This window comes from Urocampus carinirostris, chromosome 3 (genome assembly GCF_059441175.1).
Source record: "Urocampus carinirostris isolate Australia breed hairy pipefish chromosome 3, RoL_Ucar_1.0, whole genome shotgun sequence".
Lineage (NCBI taxonomy): Eukaryota > Metazoa > Chordata > Actinopteri > Syngnathiformes > Syngnathidae > Urocampus > Urocampus carinirostris.
In genome coordinates this window covers 1,925,755-1,942,394 of record NC_142351.1, presented here as the reverse complement: position 1 = coordinate 1,942,394, position 16,640 = coordinate 1,925,755, and the positions used below count along the sequence as shown (strand labels likewise).

General features: G+C 44.2%; 2 protein-coding genes across 4 annotated transcripts in view; one reads left to right on the top strand and one right to left on the bottom strand.

The window, feature by feature from the left end:
* The window catches only part of LOC148368268 (zinc finger protein 385A-like), an 85,637-nt gene extending 73,189 nt beyond the window's left edge, over nt 1-12,448 (top strand). For all 3 annotated transcript variants that reach the window (XM_088330246.1, XM_088330247.1, XM_088330248.1), the window contains 4 exons: nt 1,437-1,748; nt 8,140-8,324; nt 10,111-10,203; nt 10,271-12,448. In XM_088330246.1, the coding sequence (XP_088186372.1) occupies nt 1,437-1,748; nt 8,140-8,324; nt 10,111-10,203; nt 10,271-10,489 (809 nt within the window). In that variant the 3' untranslated portion in view covers nt 10,490-12,448. The remainder of the gene's footprint in view (nt 1-1,436; nt 1,749-8,139; nt 8,325-10,110; nt 10,204-10,270) is intronic.
* LOC148368257 (uncharacterized) overlaps nt 1-16,640 on the bottom strand; it is a 541,253-nt gene that overhangs the window by 156,160 nt on the left and 368,453 nt on the right. The window lies entirely within an intron of this gene.

Below are 16,640 nucleotides of genomic sequence, written 5' to 3'. Positions count from 1 at the left end.
TAAAGTCCACAGTCCAAAAATCACAGCCGGCAAAATGAAAAATGATACCGGTACTTAAGGTTTGATGCGGACCTGCAGAGTCCGGATCCCGTTGAAAGTAATCCAAGGAAAAAAGTGTTTATTTCCAAAGGTAAGGGTGGGAAAAATATATCAAATGAACACATTTGCTGATGCAACTCCTTTTTCTCTAACCAACTTTTTACCCCCTTTTCTTTCCTTGTCTGTCCCTCACCTTTAGCGGTCCCCACTTAAACTCGGCACCCCGCGTTTGTTCCGCCACTTATTTTTTGTTCACCCGTGCAAAACATATCAGAATAAGTGTCTAAAATAAATACATTACAAAAATATACAGTCGCAAATACATATTTTACATGGGTTACACATATTTACAAAGAAATGGCCAAGCTGTACGTGTTCCAAAAGAGGGGCGAGGAACGAGGCCTTCTGGGAAAAAACATCTGTCTGTGGCTGCAGCTGGGAAGCTGGAAACTGTCGTGATCGCTATTTTGGAAGACGGGAGAGCAAAAATCTGTTGGGGCGATGTCGGCAAGTGACAATCATCTCAAGAAACCGAAATCGAGCGACAGCCCGTTCGCTAATAGCCTTTTAATGACGTCCTCGGGAATTCGGGACGGGGGCGGGGAGGGCGCTGATTTTCCCGGGAGGGGCCGACACGCAAGCCGAATAGCGCGAGCGTGCCGTAAGCGTGATCAAAAACACGTGTGAGCCTTTCAAAACATTGGCCCGGTTCAGCGAGGGCGGAACCTCGGACTTCGGTTAGGACGCATGAGACGCCGGTTGAGAAGTTCATCGTACTTGCACAGAGAAAAGAGATCAAATAAAAATACCCACGGAGCAAGAATTTCTTTTTTGCAGTGTATATCCCTGCAGTTTTTTTTTTAATACCAAAGTTGTCACTTGGCCCCCCATATCATTTTGTGTGTCCCAGGAGACAATGCTATAGAGAAGCACAAGAGAAAAATAAGATGCATCATGTCACACACTGCCAATTTTTAACATGTCCACTGGATGTCGCCAAAACTAAGAGCCAGTCCCAACACATGTGTTTTTGCTTATTATTATTTTTTTTTTTACTAAATGAAGTTCTTTTTACCAGTAGGAGGCGCAATGTCTTTTTGACATGGTCAATCTGTAGCTATTGTTTGTTGGATTCCTCACTTCACACCAATGTTGACGTACTTTTTGCTGGGTAGAACATGGGTGTGGAAAAGAAGAGACGCAAAGTCAGCTTCCCACCTCAAATAAACATCTGGAAGGAAATATTTCGAACTGGAAGCTTTTCATTTTTTGGGGGGGTCGCTCAGAAACGCAAACCTGCGTCTTGCACCTGTGAGCGTTTTATTCCCTTCTCTCGAAACCACCTCTGCCTAAAATAGAAAACTCTGTTGATATTGTCTCTCTTTTCGTCCCCGCAGATGAAATCCAGCCCCTGGTTCCTGTCCTGACCGCACCCCCCAGCCCACCCATTGAGACCTGCCCCACCCTGAGCGCACCCGCACCTCCTTGGCCAGGTGGCGACATCCTGGATTCCGAGGCGGCTTCTGCAGACACGGGGCCCCTATCTGGGTTCCTGCCCGGGCCCCTATCCGGGCTCCCGTCCGGGCTCCCGTCTGGGCTGCCATCGGGGTCCCCGGAGTCAGAGGAGGACAAAGCCAAGAAGTTGCTGTACTGCTCCTCCTGCAAGGTGGCCGTCAACTCCTTGTCGCAACTGGAAGCTCACAACAAAGGTGGGTTGCCTTCACCTTCTGTCTTACTCTTCACCTTCTGTAATTGAGAGTTAATTTCCGAAGGCAATTGTAATTCCCGCGGGAGATTGCCCAAAAAGCATTGAAGCCAGATGTTAAACTGTGGCCTTCAGATGTAGTCTCTCCATCCAGCATGTCCTGGGTCATCACCGGGACCTCCTGCTGGTGATTCATGACTGGAACATCTCAAGGGAGGTGTCCTGTAGGCATCCTTGTCAGAAGCCTGAGACACCTCAGCTGGCTCCTCTCAGCGCAGAGGAGAAGGGCCTCAGCACTGAGTCCCCCCTGGATGACCGAACTTCTCACCTGATCTCTAAGGGAGGTCCCAGCCAGTCTGCGGAGAAAAACTGATTTAAGCCACTTGGATTCAGGATCTTATTCTTTCGGTCATAACCCACAGTTGGTGACCATAGTTAAGGGTAGGAACGTAGGATCAACCCCTAGATCAGCTCAGCTCCTTCTTCACCAAGACGGAACAGTACAGAGTCCGACCGTGCATCGATCTGTCTGTCGATCTCCCGTTTCATCCTGTTCAGACTCATGAACAAGACCCTAAAATGCTTGAACTCCTCCACTTGGACGGAGAACCATGGTCTTGGACTCTGAGGTGCTGGTCACTATCCAGCCGCTTCATACTCCAGTGAGAGCTGGAGATAGGGACGTATGGGCTTCCCTTTTAAGGCTCCTGCCCCCGTGACCCGACCCCAGATAAGTGGAAGATAATGGATGAATGGATAGAAGATGAGGACCAGACAAAGGTCAGCATTGGGGAGTCCAATTCCCACTGGAACCAAATCTGGCTTACTGCTGGCAATGTGAACCAAATTCTGTCTCTGGTTATTCAAGGACTGAACTGCCCTGATAAGACAGTCCTGTGCCCCATACTCCTGGTCCACCCTCCGTAGGGTTTCCCTGGGAACATGATCCAATGCCTTCTCCTAGTCCTCAAAACATGTGTAGCCTGGATGAACAAACACCATCTAGGACCCTGCAGAAGGTATAGAGGTGGTCCATGGTTCCACAGCCCGGATGAAAACCAAGTGCCCTCTCTTTGGCTGCTGCCAGGCTCCCTATGCTCCTGACCCCTTTTACCCCTGCCACAGGTGGTGACCCCAGGGGAAGGGGGCCAGAGCCGGTTAGCATAGGCTTGGTGCTCGCTAGCGCACCACCTGGGTCCAGAGGAGGTCCTTAGTAACCGGTGTCTGGCCAAGGGAATTTGGTGTATTTTTTATGCTATTAATCCATTACCGCGGGCCGTCGGACTGTTGAGAAGCTAATACGTGTCTGTACGATGTAAGCAGTCACTGAAATGGATCATGTCACATATCTTTGGAAAGGTCTTGACTTTCGAGATACGATGACCATTTCAAAATAGACATCACCATCAGTCTGAAATAAGATACCCCAAAAAATAAAAACTTGGTGTAGCTCACCAATTGCGTCCCTTTACAGTCATCAAATGAGTTTAATGTCCGCAAAAATGACTTTGTCTTTCAGGATCGTCCAGCAAATCGAGCCGTGTGAAACCTTGAGGATAAATGCAAATGAATCCAATTCAACCCCCCCTCCGACAAAACGGAACGGCGGGCAATCCATCAGGGTCGGAAAGAGAAGGGCGTGTCGGAAGCTTCCAAAAATAAAGGGAAGGGAATGGCGACGCCGTCTAACATTTGTGCGAACCGGACCAGACGGTTTGTCTTACAACGTCGCCGTCTTGTTTTCCCGGCGCCCGGAATAGAAAGCCCGACCGTCACTCGGACAAAGTTTCAATCTCCGAGGAGTAGGGGCCCCTGACATTGACCCCTGCCCACCCTCGTTCTGTAACCTTAACTGTGTTCAAAGAGCTTTGCGAGTCGGAGCCGATGTTAAGCGGGTTGGCTCTCCCTCCCCGGATGACCTTATCTTTCTTTCTATCTTTTTGAAGTCAAGTCAAGTTCTGTTTATTTGTTTGGCCCGTAATCACAAAGAGTCTCAAAGGGCTCCACAGACCACAGATTATTGCAAACCACAGACTATTATGACACCATCCCCTGATCTAAAACCTCCATGAGGGCAAGGGAAAACTCAAAAACCTCATGTCAAGTCAAGTTCTGTTTATTTGTTTGGCCCGTAATCACAAAGAGTCTCAAAGGGCTGCACAGACCACAGACTATTGCAAACTACAGACTATTGTGACACCATCCCCTGATCTAAAACCTACATGAGGGCAAGGGAAAACTCAAAAACATCTCAAATCAAGTCAAGTCCTATTTATTTGTGATGTCCTTAATCACAAAGAGTCTCAAAGGGCTGCACAAAACTCAGACTATAGCAAAGTACAGACTATTATGACACCATCCCCTGATCTAAAACCTACATGAGGGCAAGGGAAAACTCAAAACCCTCATGTCAAGTCCTGTTTATTTGTGACGCCCTTAATCACAGAGAGTCTCAAAGGGCTGCACAGACCACAGACTATTGCAAACCACAGACTATTATGACACAGTCCCCTGATCTAAAACCTACATAAGAGCAAAGGAAAACTCAAAAACCTCAACATGAGGAACTTCAAGTCAAGTCATGATTATTTGTGACACCCTTAATCACAAAGAGTCTCAAAGGGCTGCACAGACCTCAGACTATAGCAAAGTACAGACTATTATGACACCATCCTCTCATCTAAAACCTACATGAAGGCAAGGGAAAACTCAAAACCCTCATGTCAAGTCAAGTCCTGTTTTTTTACTTCCCGGATGACCTTATCTTTCTTTCCATCTTTTTTCCCTGTTTTCTTCATTTTGTCTCTCGTACCTTTCTTCTTTCTTTCTTCCCTTTGTTTTTGTTTCCTATTTTCTTCTCTGTCTTTCTAGCTTTCTTTTTAATCTTTTTAGGACGCACTGTGTTAAATTTGGCGAAATGACATCTGAGCACAGTGGTTAGCGCGTGTGCGGCACAGTTCTAAGGTCTTGGGAACCTCCTGTGTGGGTTCAAATCCAGCTACCGGACTTCTTGTGGGGAGTTTGTATGTTCTCCCCGTGCTTGCGTGGTTTCCTCCGGGCACTCTGTTTTCCTCCCACATTCCAAAAAGATGCGCGTCAGGTTGATTGGCTTAACCGAAATCTCCCTAGGTGTGAATGAGCGAGCGAGTTGTCTGTCCCTGTGTGCCCTGCGATTGGCTGGCAACCAGTTGAGGGTGTCCCCTGCCCACTGCCCGGAGATGGCTGGGATGGGCTCCAGCACCCCTGCGACCCTACTGAGGAGAAGCGGTGCAGCTAATGAGATGAGATGAGACATCTGAGCCCTTTAGTGTTACCTGTGGTGTTCCGCAGGGTTCAGTACTTGGCCCCCTTCTTTTCAGCATTGACATGCTTCCACGAGTTGATATTATTCCCAAGTATAATATCAGTTTCCGTTGCTCCGCAGATGACACTCAACTACATCTTCCGATGGAGAAATCTTCCACGCTAAATTTTGGAAATTTGGAAATAAAAGAATGGATGTCACTCAACTTCTTGCGCCTTAACTCTGAAAAGACCGAAATCTTAATTATCGGTCCATCTAAATGCCGTGACTCTTCTCAAAAACACGTGAAGAATATTACTCGAACAGCTTTCTTCCATCTTCGCAACATTGCTAAATTTCCTCCTATGCTGTCTCCGTCAGGTGCGGAGATTATAATTCATCCGGTCTCAATGACTGTAATGCACTACTCTCTGGTCTCCCGAAATCCAAAAATCAAGAGCCTTCAGCTGGTACCAAATGCTAACCCGCATTGGCTCCCTGTTAGCTTAAGATGTAATTTTAAGGTTCTTTTGGTAGTATACCAAATCATGCATGGACTTGCTCCCTCATATCTTTCTGGAGCCTTCATTCTTCACTCTGGTCTACTAGTGATCCCACGAGCCAAGAAGAAATCCAGAAGGTTGAGAGTGTTCTCCATTCGTGACCTGGTTCTGTGGAATGCTCTTCCCCCTGAGATTGGATCTGCAACCTCAGTGGAAATGTTTCAATCTAAGCTTAAAACACACTTCTATTCTATAGCACACGAATAACCGAGATTTTATGTTGACAATATCTGTGTATTATTTGCCCTCATGTCGGTTTTAGATCAGGGGATGGTGTCATATTAGTCTGTGGTTTGCAATAATCTGTGGTCTGTGTAGACCTTTGAGACTCTTTGGGATTAAGGGCCATACAAATAAACAGGTCTTGACTTGACTTGACTTCATTTTCCTCATGTTGGGGTTTTTGAGTTTTCCCTTGCCCTCAAGTAAGTTTTAGATCAGGGGATAGTGTCATAATAGGCAGTGGTTTGCAATAGTCTTTGATCTGTGCAGCCCTTTGAGACTCTTTGTGATTAAGGGTGTCACAAATAAACTTGACTTGAGGATTTTGAGTTTTTCCTTGCCCTCATGTTGGTTTTAGATCGGGGATGGTATCATAATAGTCTATGGTTTTCAATAATAAGTGGTCTGTGCAGCCCTTTCAGACTCTTTGTGATTAAGAGCCGAACAAATAAACAGGACTTGACTTGACATGTTGAGGTTTTGAGTTTTTCCTTGCCCTCATGTAGGTCTTAGATCAGGGTATGGTGTCATAATAGTCTGTTGTCTCTTATAGTCTTTGGTCCGTGCAGCCCTTTGAGACTCTTTGGGATTAAGGGCGTCACAAACAAACAGGACTTGATTTAATCTTCTCTCTTTGGTTCTTTTGTTCTTATCTTATTTCTTTCCATTCCTCCTCTTTCCCTCAATCCCCTCTTTTTTTTCTTTCTCTTTCATGTGTAAAAATATGAACTCCGCTAACTGGGTCTGACGGATCGTAATCCAAAACAGGCGGACGTAAAATTCTCCGGCAAGACATCTCGTCTCGTGAATTTCTCGTTGTTGGAGTAACTCGTATGTCGAGGTTTCGCTGTATTTATGAAATATGATATGTGTGTGGATATTTTTGTTTTGTTTTGGCACCAACTGCCTTGGACTTTGATTGGCTCCTTGTCACTATTTAAACCCAGGTCTATCTGTCTCCTGTTGTCAGTCTGTCTGCCAACCTCAGTTTACTCTAGGCCAGCTTATCGACCCTGACACACTCCTTTCTTGGCTCCCGTCTGTTTCCCGGCTTCGACCCGTTTTCTGATCTCGACCACGTTTTTGACTCGCTCTTGTCTCGGCTCCCGTCTTTTTCCCGGCTTCGACCCGTTTTCTGATCTCGACCACCTTTTTGAGTCACTCCTGTTTTGACTCCCCTCTGTTTCCCAGCTACGCCCCTTTTTCTGATCTCGACCACGTTTTTGACTCGCTCCTGTTTCGGCTCCCGTCTGTTTCCCAGCTTCGACCCGTTTTCTGATCTCGACCACGTTTTTGGCTCACTCCTGTCTCGGCTCCCATCTGTTTCCCGGCTTTGACCCGTTTTCTGATCTCGACCACGTTTTTGACTCGCTCCTGTCTTGGCTCCCGTCTGTTTCCCAGCTTCGACCCGTTTTCTGATCTCGACCACGTTTTTGGCTCACTCCTGTCTCGGCTCCCATCTGTTTCCCGGCTTTGACCCGTTTTCTGATCTCGACCACGTTTTTGACTCGCTCCTGTCTTGGGTCCCGTCTGTTTCCCGGCTTCGACCCGTTTTCTGATCTCGACCACGTTTTTGACTCGCTCCTGTTTCGGCTCCCGTCTGTTTCCCGGCTTCAACCCGTTTTCTGATCTCGACCACGTTTTTGGCTCACTCCTGTCTCGGCTCCCATCTGTTTCCCGGCTTTGACCCGTTTTCTGATCTCGACCACGTTTTTGACTCGCTCCTGTCTTGGCTCCCGTCTGTTTCCCGGCTTCGACCCGTTTTCTGATCTCGACCACGTTTTTGACTCACTCCTGTCTTGGGTCCCGTCTGTTTCCCGGCTTTGACCCGTTTTCTGATCTCGACCACGTTTTTGACTCGCTCCTGTTTCGGCTCCCGTCTTGTTTCCCGGCTTCGACCCGTTTTCTGATCTCGACCACGTTTTTGCTCTCCTGTCCCAGCTACTGACCTGTTTTTAGTGACTGAAATAGTAGTTACATACATGTTAAACACCGGTTACATTTAGTTGGGTTTATAAGACGCGTCAGCCGTTATGCCGACTGAAAAAGACCCCAGCTTTAAATGGTCACGCACAATAGTCCCACCTTGAGCCGCTTCTTTTTATTGGGACTCTCTTCAGTGACATAAAGTAAACCAACCCTAAAGACTGCGGTAAATCAAGAAACATCACCGTGGGTGTTCTCCCCACATGATTATGGGTGGAGACCGACACAAAACCACAAATAGAACAACCCCAGCATTATAAATTCCGTCCGGCCCGCCCGGCACGGCAAATCCTGTCTCCGTTTCTGAAAACAAACCTAAAAGCGCTATTTTGTGTGCGTAGGTACCAAACACAAAACCATCCTGGAGGCCCGGAGCGGTCTGGGCCCCATCAAGGCCTACCCCCGCTTGGGCCCCAGGCCCGCCGGGGAGCAGGTAGGGGCCCCGCCGGACCCCAACGCTCAGGAAAGAACCTTCCACTGTGAGATCTGCAACGTCAGGGTCAACTCGGAAATGCAACTCAAACAGGTCAGTCGGAAAACCGCGACGTCGGGAACCCGGCGGAGTCTATCCGGGACCCCTTTCGACCAGATCCTGACCCCATGCTGACCTGATTGTAAACCAATTCAGACCTGACTCAATATCATTCTGACATTCTGACCCTATTCGGACATATTCCTGTCCCGATTTTGACCCAGATCTGATCCAATTCCCTCATAATTTTGACCTGGCAAAATTCTGAGACATATTTGACCAAATTCTGTCCCGATTTTAAAACAGATCTGATCCAATTCTCTCATAATTTTGACCTGACTCGGGCACAATTCTGACACATATTTGACCAAATTCTGACCTGATTTTGACCCAGATTTGATCCAATTCTCTCATAATTTCGACCTGGCAAAATTCTGAGACATATTTGACCAAATTCTGTCCCGATTTTAAAACAGATCTGATCCAATTCTCTCATAATTTTGACCTGACTCGGGCACAATTCTGACACATATTTGACCAAATTCTGACCTGATTTTGACCCAGATTTGATCCAATTCTCTCATAATTTCGACCTGACTCTGGAACAATTTTGACACATATTTGACCAAATTCTGACCCGATTTTGACCCAGATTTGATCCAATTCTCTCATAATTTTAACCTGACTCGGGCACAATTCTGACACATATTTGACCAAATTCTGACGTGATTTTGACCCAGATTTGATCCAATTCTCTCACAAATTTGACCTGGCACAATTCTGACACATATTTGACGAAATTCTGACCCGATTTTGACCCAGATCTGATCCAATTCTCTCATAATTTTGACCTGACTCGGGCACATTTCTGACACATATTTGACCAAATTCTGACCTGATTTTGACCCAGATTTGATCCAATTCTCTCACAAATTTGACCTGGCACAATTCTGACACATATTTGACAAAATTCTGACCCGATTTTGACCCAGATCTGATCCAATTCTCTCATAATTTTGACCTGACTCGGGCACAATTCTGACACATATTTGACCAAATTCTGACCTGATTTTGACCCAGATTTGATTCAATTCTCTCACAATTTTGACCTGGCACAATTCTGACACATATTTGACCAAATTCTGACCCGATTTTGACCCAGATCTGATCCAATTCTCTCATAATTTTGACCTGACTCGGGCACAATTCTGACACATATTTAACCAAATTCTGACCCGATTTTGACCCAGATTTGATCTAATTCTCTTATAATTTTGACCCGGCACAATTCTGACACATATCTGACCAAATTCTGACCCGATTCTGTCCTTATTTTGACCCAGATCTGATCCAATTCTCTCATCGTTTTGACCCGGCACAATTCTGACACTTATCTGACCAAATTCTGACCTGATTCTCTCATCATTTTGACCCGGCAAAATTCGGACACATATTTGACCAAATTCTGACCCGATTCTGACCTTAGTCCGACACAATTCTAGCCCGATTCAGATTTGATTCTCGTACCTCAGGCACATCTCAATTGATATTGTCGTGGCTCTCTTGCAGTGCTCACTTTAGCCACGGGAGGGCAGCAGATTGCAAATGCTCAAATGTTCAGTCGCTTTTCTAGGATTCTCTTTCCATCTATATTCGTTTTTATGATTAAAATCGTTTCCGTCTTATTTATCATTTTTGAAATTCCACATGATTTCACGTGTGGTTTCACACGATCAGTTCCGCGTTTTACGTGATCCTTTCCGGGTTTTCACGCGATCGCTTCCGGGTTTTTATGCGATCGGTTCCGCGTTTTACATAACCTTTTTTTTTTTTGTTCCAGCACATATCAAGTCGGCGACACCGGGACGGCATGGCGGGCAAGCCCAACCCCCTCCTCGGCCGACACAAGAAGCACAGGGGGGCCGATCTCACGGTGAGCTCCACGATTTCTCTCGTCTCCTTTAACGCTTTGACTTTCTCATCTCTGTTTCCCTCTCTAGTCGCTTCTCCCTTTCTCCAAAAGCCTGAGTAAAGCCTTGGGGGCGGGGCTTCTCCCCAGCCCGTTGGCGGTAGCGGCGGCCATGGTCGGCAACCCTTTGGCTCCGCCTCCTCCGCATCATCACCTCTTGCACGGACCGCCCCTCGGCCACGCCCTCTTGCGGGCCGCCCCGGGGCCCCTTCGCACGGCCCACGGGCCCATCCTCTTCTCCCCTTACTGACCAATCGGGAGGACGGAAAACTTATTTAAAAAAAAGGAGCGCTCGCTCGTGTTTCCCTTTATTTCTTCCTTGTCCGGGACGTCCGACGACGGACCAATAAGAATTCCAGATACTTTCTTCCAATCGTTAGCCTGGAAATCAAAAGCTCCTTCTATGCACTCGACAAACTTTTTATTTTTATTGTCGACGGACGGATGCAAAAAGTGACAAAAATGACAGAAGAGCAGCCAATCAGGGGAGAGTATAAATGCAAGAATGCAGCTCCTCCCACAGGGTGAAATCAAGCATGAATGTCTTTTGTTGTTTATGTTGTTCTGGATAGAACAAAGCCCAAGAAAAATGACAGGTTGGAAGTACCGTATTTTCCGCACTATAAGGCGCACCGGGTTATAGGGCGCACCCCCCAAAAATAGTTTTTGGTCCTATATTTTCCATACATAAGGCGCACCGGATGATAAGGCGCTACAATGGGAACGTGGACAAAACAGTCAGATGATTCAGTCCAACTGATTACCCCCTTAACATTCCCAAAGCTTGCAAAGAAGCAAATACGTGCCGTAGACACGTGCGGATGCGGTGTCCGTACGATGTCACTCAAAATATCATTCGGAAGGTTTAAGTCTTGGGATTCAAGAAATGCCAACCATTCCTTAGTTTCTATTTTCTTTTTCGCTCACAACTTTACTGTGCATATGACAATAAACACTTGGAATTGAGTTGAATTCACTCAACTCATCACAGCAACATCAAGATCGTTCTAAAACAAGATACCGGGAAAATATATAGCCGGAGTAGCTCACCTAAGTTCTCACGTTCAATAATGATACGCAACCATGGTCTTCTTACAACCGTGAGTGTCGTAAATCCAGGAGAGTCAAATATTTACAAATACAGACTAATGAAACATGTTTCTTTATGGCGTAGTTTAGCAAGCTTGCTATTCAGTCATCTTTTTCGGCCAATTGCAGGGTTTGTTTCGGCCCTCTAGCCAATCCGAGGCTCCGAGTAACTTTAGCCAATAGTGATCGATTCAAATGATGATTGACACATTGGTTAGCCAATGAAACGCCAGTATATAAATCCCAGCATACACCGCGGACGACTCCACGTTCGGGGGAAAATCGAGTCGGCGGCTGTTGCGTAAGTTGCGAGACCTTGCAAATTTAATATTGAGCCATATATAAGGCGCACTGTATTATAAGGCGCACGGTCAGCTTTTGAAAAAAATGAAGACTTTTAGGTGCGCCTTATAGTGCGGAAAATACGGTATATACTGGGATTTACACAACTCCTCTTGAGCTAACTATAAAGGAGCGATCCTGACAAATGTATGAACTTTATTATTCATGAATATAAAAACAGAGCAAAAACAAGAACTCAACAACAAAAAAATGTGACATAATATGTTCGAAAAGGGGGAGTAAGAAGCAAATCACGTCATTTTCCCTATGAAAAAAATATAACAAGAATTGTAATAATATTAATAATAACAGTTCCATCCATCTATTATCCGCGCCGCTTATCCTCAGTAGGGTCACGGGGGTGGTGGAGTCAATCCCAGCTATCTTCAGGCAGTATTTTTGCAGTATTTTTAATACTAGATTTACTCTGATATATCTTGATTCTCATCTCATCTCATCTCATTAGCCGTACCTCTTATCCTCATTAGGGTCGCGGGGGTGCTGGAGCCCATCCCAGCCATCTCCGGGCAGTGGGCAGGGGACACCCTCAACTGCTTGCCAGCCAATCAGAAGGCATAGAGACAGACAATTCGCTCGCTCATTAACACCTAGGGAGATTTCAGTTAAGCCAATCAACATGACACGCGTGTTTTTGGAATGTGGGAGGAAACCGGAGTGCCCGGAGGAAACCCACGCAAGCACGGGGAGAACATGCAAACCCCGCACAGGAAGGTTGGTAGCTGGATTTGAACCCATGACCTCAGAACTGTGTCGCACACGTGCTAACCACTGCGTCGCCGTGCTGCCCATAATAACAGTTACGATATAACAATAGCAACAATAACACAAAGTTGTAAATGCATTCTTTTCAATTTCTCGTATCACTCATACCCCATTTTCTTCATCTCTGTATTCCGCCAGCAATGTTTTTTTGTATTTAAATTTGAAAACGTGAATCGTTGGACATTGTTTGATCTCGTCTTTTAAATTGTTCTAAAGTTTGACTCCGCACACAGACACACACATACTTTTCCTGGTGGTTCTCACCTTTGGGATTATGAATTGACAACAGCCCCCTAAGTTATAATTTCCTTCTTTCCGAATGAATCATTTATGGATGTTTTCTGGATGTTGTGAAGTGAAAATTTTGACTAAATCATCCAATTTGAATCATTTGGACTGCAGGGATAAAATATTAGTACCATGTGTAGAAATACATGTAAATGAAATGAAATGATCTGCATTTCTCTAGCGCTTTTCAAGTCAAGACTTCCCAAAGCGCTTTACAGTGTGCTTCACATTTCCCAATAACGGCCTTGCAGCCATGTAAGGCGCTAACCTGCTTATTGGGGGTATTGGGAGTTCAGTGTCTTACCCAAGGACACTTGGACATGTAACACGGAGGAGTCGGGATTCGAACTGCGATCCCTTGATCCCGAGACGAGCGCTCTACCTCCTGAGCCACTGCCGCGTCATAGAAATAAATGAACACAGACATAAATAATGTCATGTGTTTCTTCATGAATGAATTCTGGTATTTCATCGTTAAATCACAACAAATAACGTGATACAATTCGCAACAAAGTACAAAAAGAAAGCAGGGCAACAAAATAAATGACAAAATTCACCAAATAATACCCAACAGAATACAGATCAAAAAATCTGTATAGATAGGGACATTCAAACTTCCAGCATTCTCTTTGTTGTTTATTAACAGATAAACAGGATGGCCTCAGGGTGCTGTGTTGTAGTTTAGTAACAACGGCGTGGATGACGTCACACGCTAGGCCAAAAAAAACCCTAATTGTAGGATAGAAAGTCATCCAAAGTGTAGTCGTCAGACGGGACGAAAAACAGCGAAGATAGAAGCAGACAATTAAAACAATAAATCACCAAAAGAGCGAAATAACACCGGAGCTGCTGGAAAGGCTAACCTATAATGTACAGGACAAGATACTGTATATGGCACAATACACGACACCATTTAAAACATAACAATTTAGCAAAATACATGACAAAAAAAGAGAAAATACACAACTACATGAATAAACTCCTTTGATATCATATTTATATATATTTAGGTATTGATTTATGGATGTGTTCGTTGATATATCTGGCAAATAGTTTTAGCATTTTATTTCTACATATGAAAGGATCGCTCTTCCATAGCTAACAATCACACAACAGAATCTACCTTTGAGAATTTGTTTTTATTATTTACCTCACTTACAATAAAACAAATCTATTCTACAAATGAGCAGTTTGGAATGTGCAGTGGAACCTCTCTTCCTGAGATTTGGAAGGAGATTCAGGGTTTGTTTTATTCTCTCTAGTCTTAATTCATTAAATAAATCATATTTCTATTCTATTTTGATTTATGTTGAAGCAATAAATCATGTGCTTTTCATCACGGGAAAAAAAAAGAAATGAGAATAAATCTTTCGCTTGTCAATGATAGAGACGGCAAGGCGACACTGCTCTCTAGCGGCGTTTATCGGTATTGCTACATGTTTTTTTTTTTTTTTTAACCAATTCTTCCAAAACTGTTTTGTTGGCTGGAATGAAACATTTGAATTATTTTCCCGTCGCCCTAGACATTAGGCGCATCTTGTTATTCTTAAGCTTAAACCTTTATAGTGTATTCCAAAAAAAAAAGACGATCTTAAAGGGCCACGCTCACGAGCAAGGAAATTCAGCAGGCGTAGTAAAAGCCGCAAAAAATAAATTCATAAAAAAAAAAAAGAAAATAGAAAAAAGTGCAGCCCTCGTGAGTTATGGATCCATTCATGACTGACATGTTGATTTATGAGTTGTGATTGCTTCAGCGAGGCACAACTACATTGCCAAGTACGGTAAGTTATGCTAATAGTCACATGCTCAAAAGTGATGCTAACGGCTAAATGCTAACTTCTTCGTGCTGAAAGATTTTGGTAATGGCAATATTGTAACGACTACATATTTACAAATTATGCTAATGGGTTCATGCTGATGAGTTATGCTAACGGATACACGCTAAAAAGTGATGCTAACAGCAAAATGCTAACTCCATCATGCTGAAATATTATCCTAATGCTCAACTGCTAATGACTCAGCAAATCGAACGGGTTTGATGCATTTCGGATGGACCGATTCAAATGTTCCTTTCGAACATGTACATTTTAAATGTTTTAATGTGTAATAACAGTGTTATTACTATGTTATTACCATGAATGTTATTTTTAAACCTCCACCAGGCATATCCTTGTTGCTAACGGTGGTGGTTCCATCTCAAATGAACTTTCCAGTATCGGGGGGGTGTGGGGGGGCAGAGTCCCCCCACAGAACCAAGTAAAAAATGACAGAAATATCTCTCTGAGTTAAAACTATTATGCTAACTCCTAATGCTAACAACCGGGGTTATAGATACATGCCGGGATCATCTTCCAGATCGATCACAACTCTTACAATTGCGGCGGGAATTGTCTAGTATGATATTAATTTGATATTTTCACACCCTTTTTTGTGTATAACATGTTCAATAGGATCTTATATAACAGTATAATATTTTTATCAGAACATTTCTTGCGGGAAAACCCGATTTGGCCCAACATCACCCGGACCTTAGCTCCAAATCAATTGAGTCGGAATTCAAGTTACCGTACTTTCTCCACTAAAGGCGCACTTTCAAAAAATGTGTGATATTTGATGTATTTATAAGGTGACCTGGACTATAAGCCGCATGGAATTAAAGCTATATTATGAGCTAGGGTTATATTTTTGGAAATACATTTAGATTCAATGAATTCATTTCATAGAACATAAATTCATCTTGTTTCCCCACTTCATTATTTTTACAATGAACAATTAGCATTCTAACTGCCATAGGGCGCTCAAAGACCATTCTTTCTGTTTCTCAAAGGCAAAACAGTTACCGTATGGATGAATTGTAACTGCATTTTCAGTTGATTTCACTGTATTTTCTGGTATTTACAGTGCACATTCACATTTCTGGCCAATTTGAGGTTTGTTAGGTTAGCTCAGGAGGTAGAGCGCTCGTCTTGGGATCAAGCAGTCACAGGTTCGATTCCCGGCTCATCCGTGTTATATGTGGAAGTGTCCTTGGGCAAGACACTGAATCCCTAATGCCCCCGATAAGCAGGCCGGCGCGCTGCATGGCCGCTATTGGTGTGTGAGTGTGTGTGTGAGTGTGTGTGTGAGTGGGTAAATGTATACATTGTAACATTGTAAAGCGCTATGGGAAGTTTTCAGTGACTTGAAAAGCGCTACAGAAATGCAGACCATTTACTCCTTCTTTCTTCCTTCTTTCCTTCTTTTTTTCCTTATTTCTTTCCTTCTTTCTCTCTTTCCTTCTTTCCTTCTTTCCTTCTTTCTTTTTTTCTTTCTCCTTCTGTCTTTCTTATTTCCTTTCTTCTTTCCTTCTTTCCTTCTTTCCTTCTTCCCTTCTTTTCTTCTTCCTCCTTTTCTTCTTTCTTTCTTTCTTTGTTTCTCCTTATTTCTTTCCCTCTTTTTTTCCTTCTTTCTTTACTTCTTTCTTTCCTTCTCTCTTTCCTTCTCTCTTTCCTTCTTTCCCTCTCTCTTTCCTTCTTTCCCTCTTTCTTTCTTTCTTTCTCTCTTTCTTCCTTTCTTTCTTTCAGCGCCTTGAATGGCTGCACAGCCGCTATTGGTGTGTGAGTGTGTCTGTGAATGGGTAAGTGTGAAGCACATTGTAAAGCGCTTTGGGAAGTCTTCCTTGACTTGAAAAGCGCTGTATAAATGCACACCATTTCCCATTTATCAAAAAATATATAACATATACCTTTCTTGTCATTGTTACAAAATGGGTTGAACATACTGTGACAACGAAATTGGACGTGGCACTCCAGGTTCACATTTTACAGTCAGGATATAAAAGAACATAGAAGATAAAGGAACAAAGAAGATCTGGGTCCGGAGGGGGTGTATGAGGGGGTGAGGGACAGACAGAGATGGTC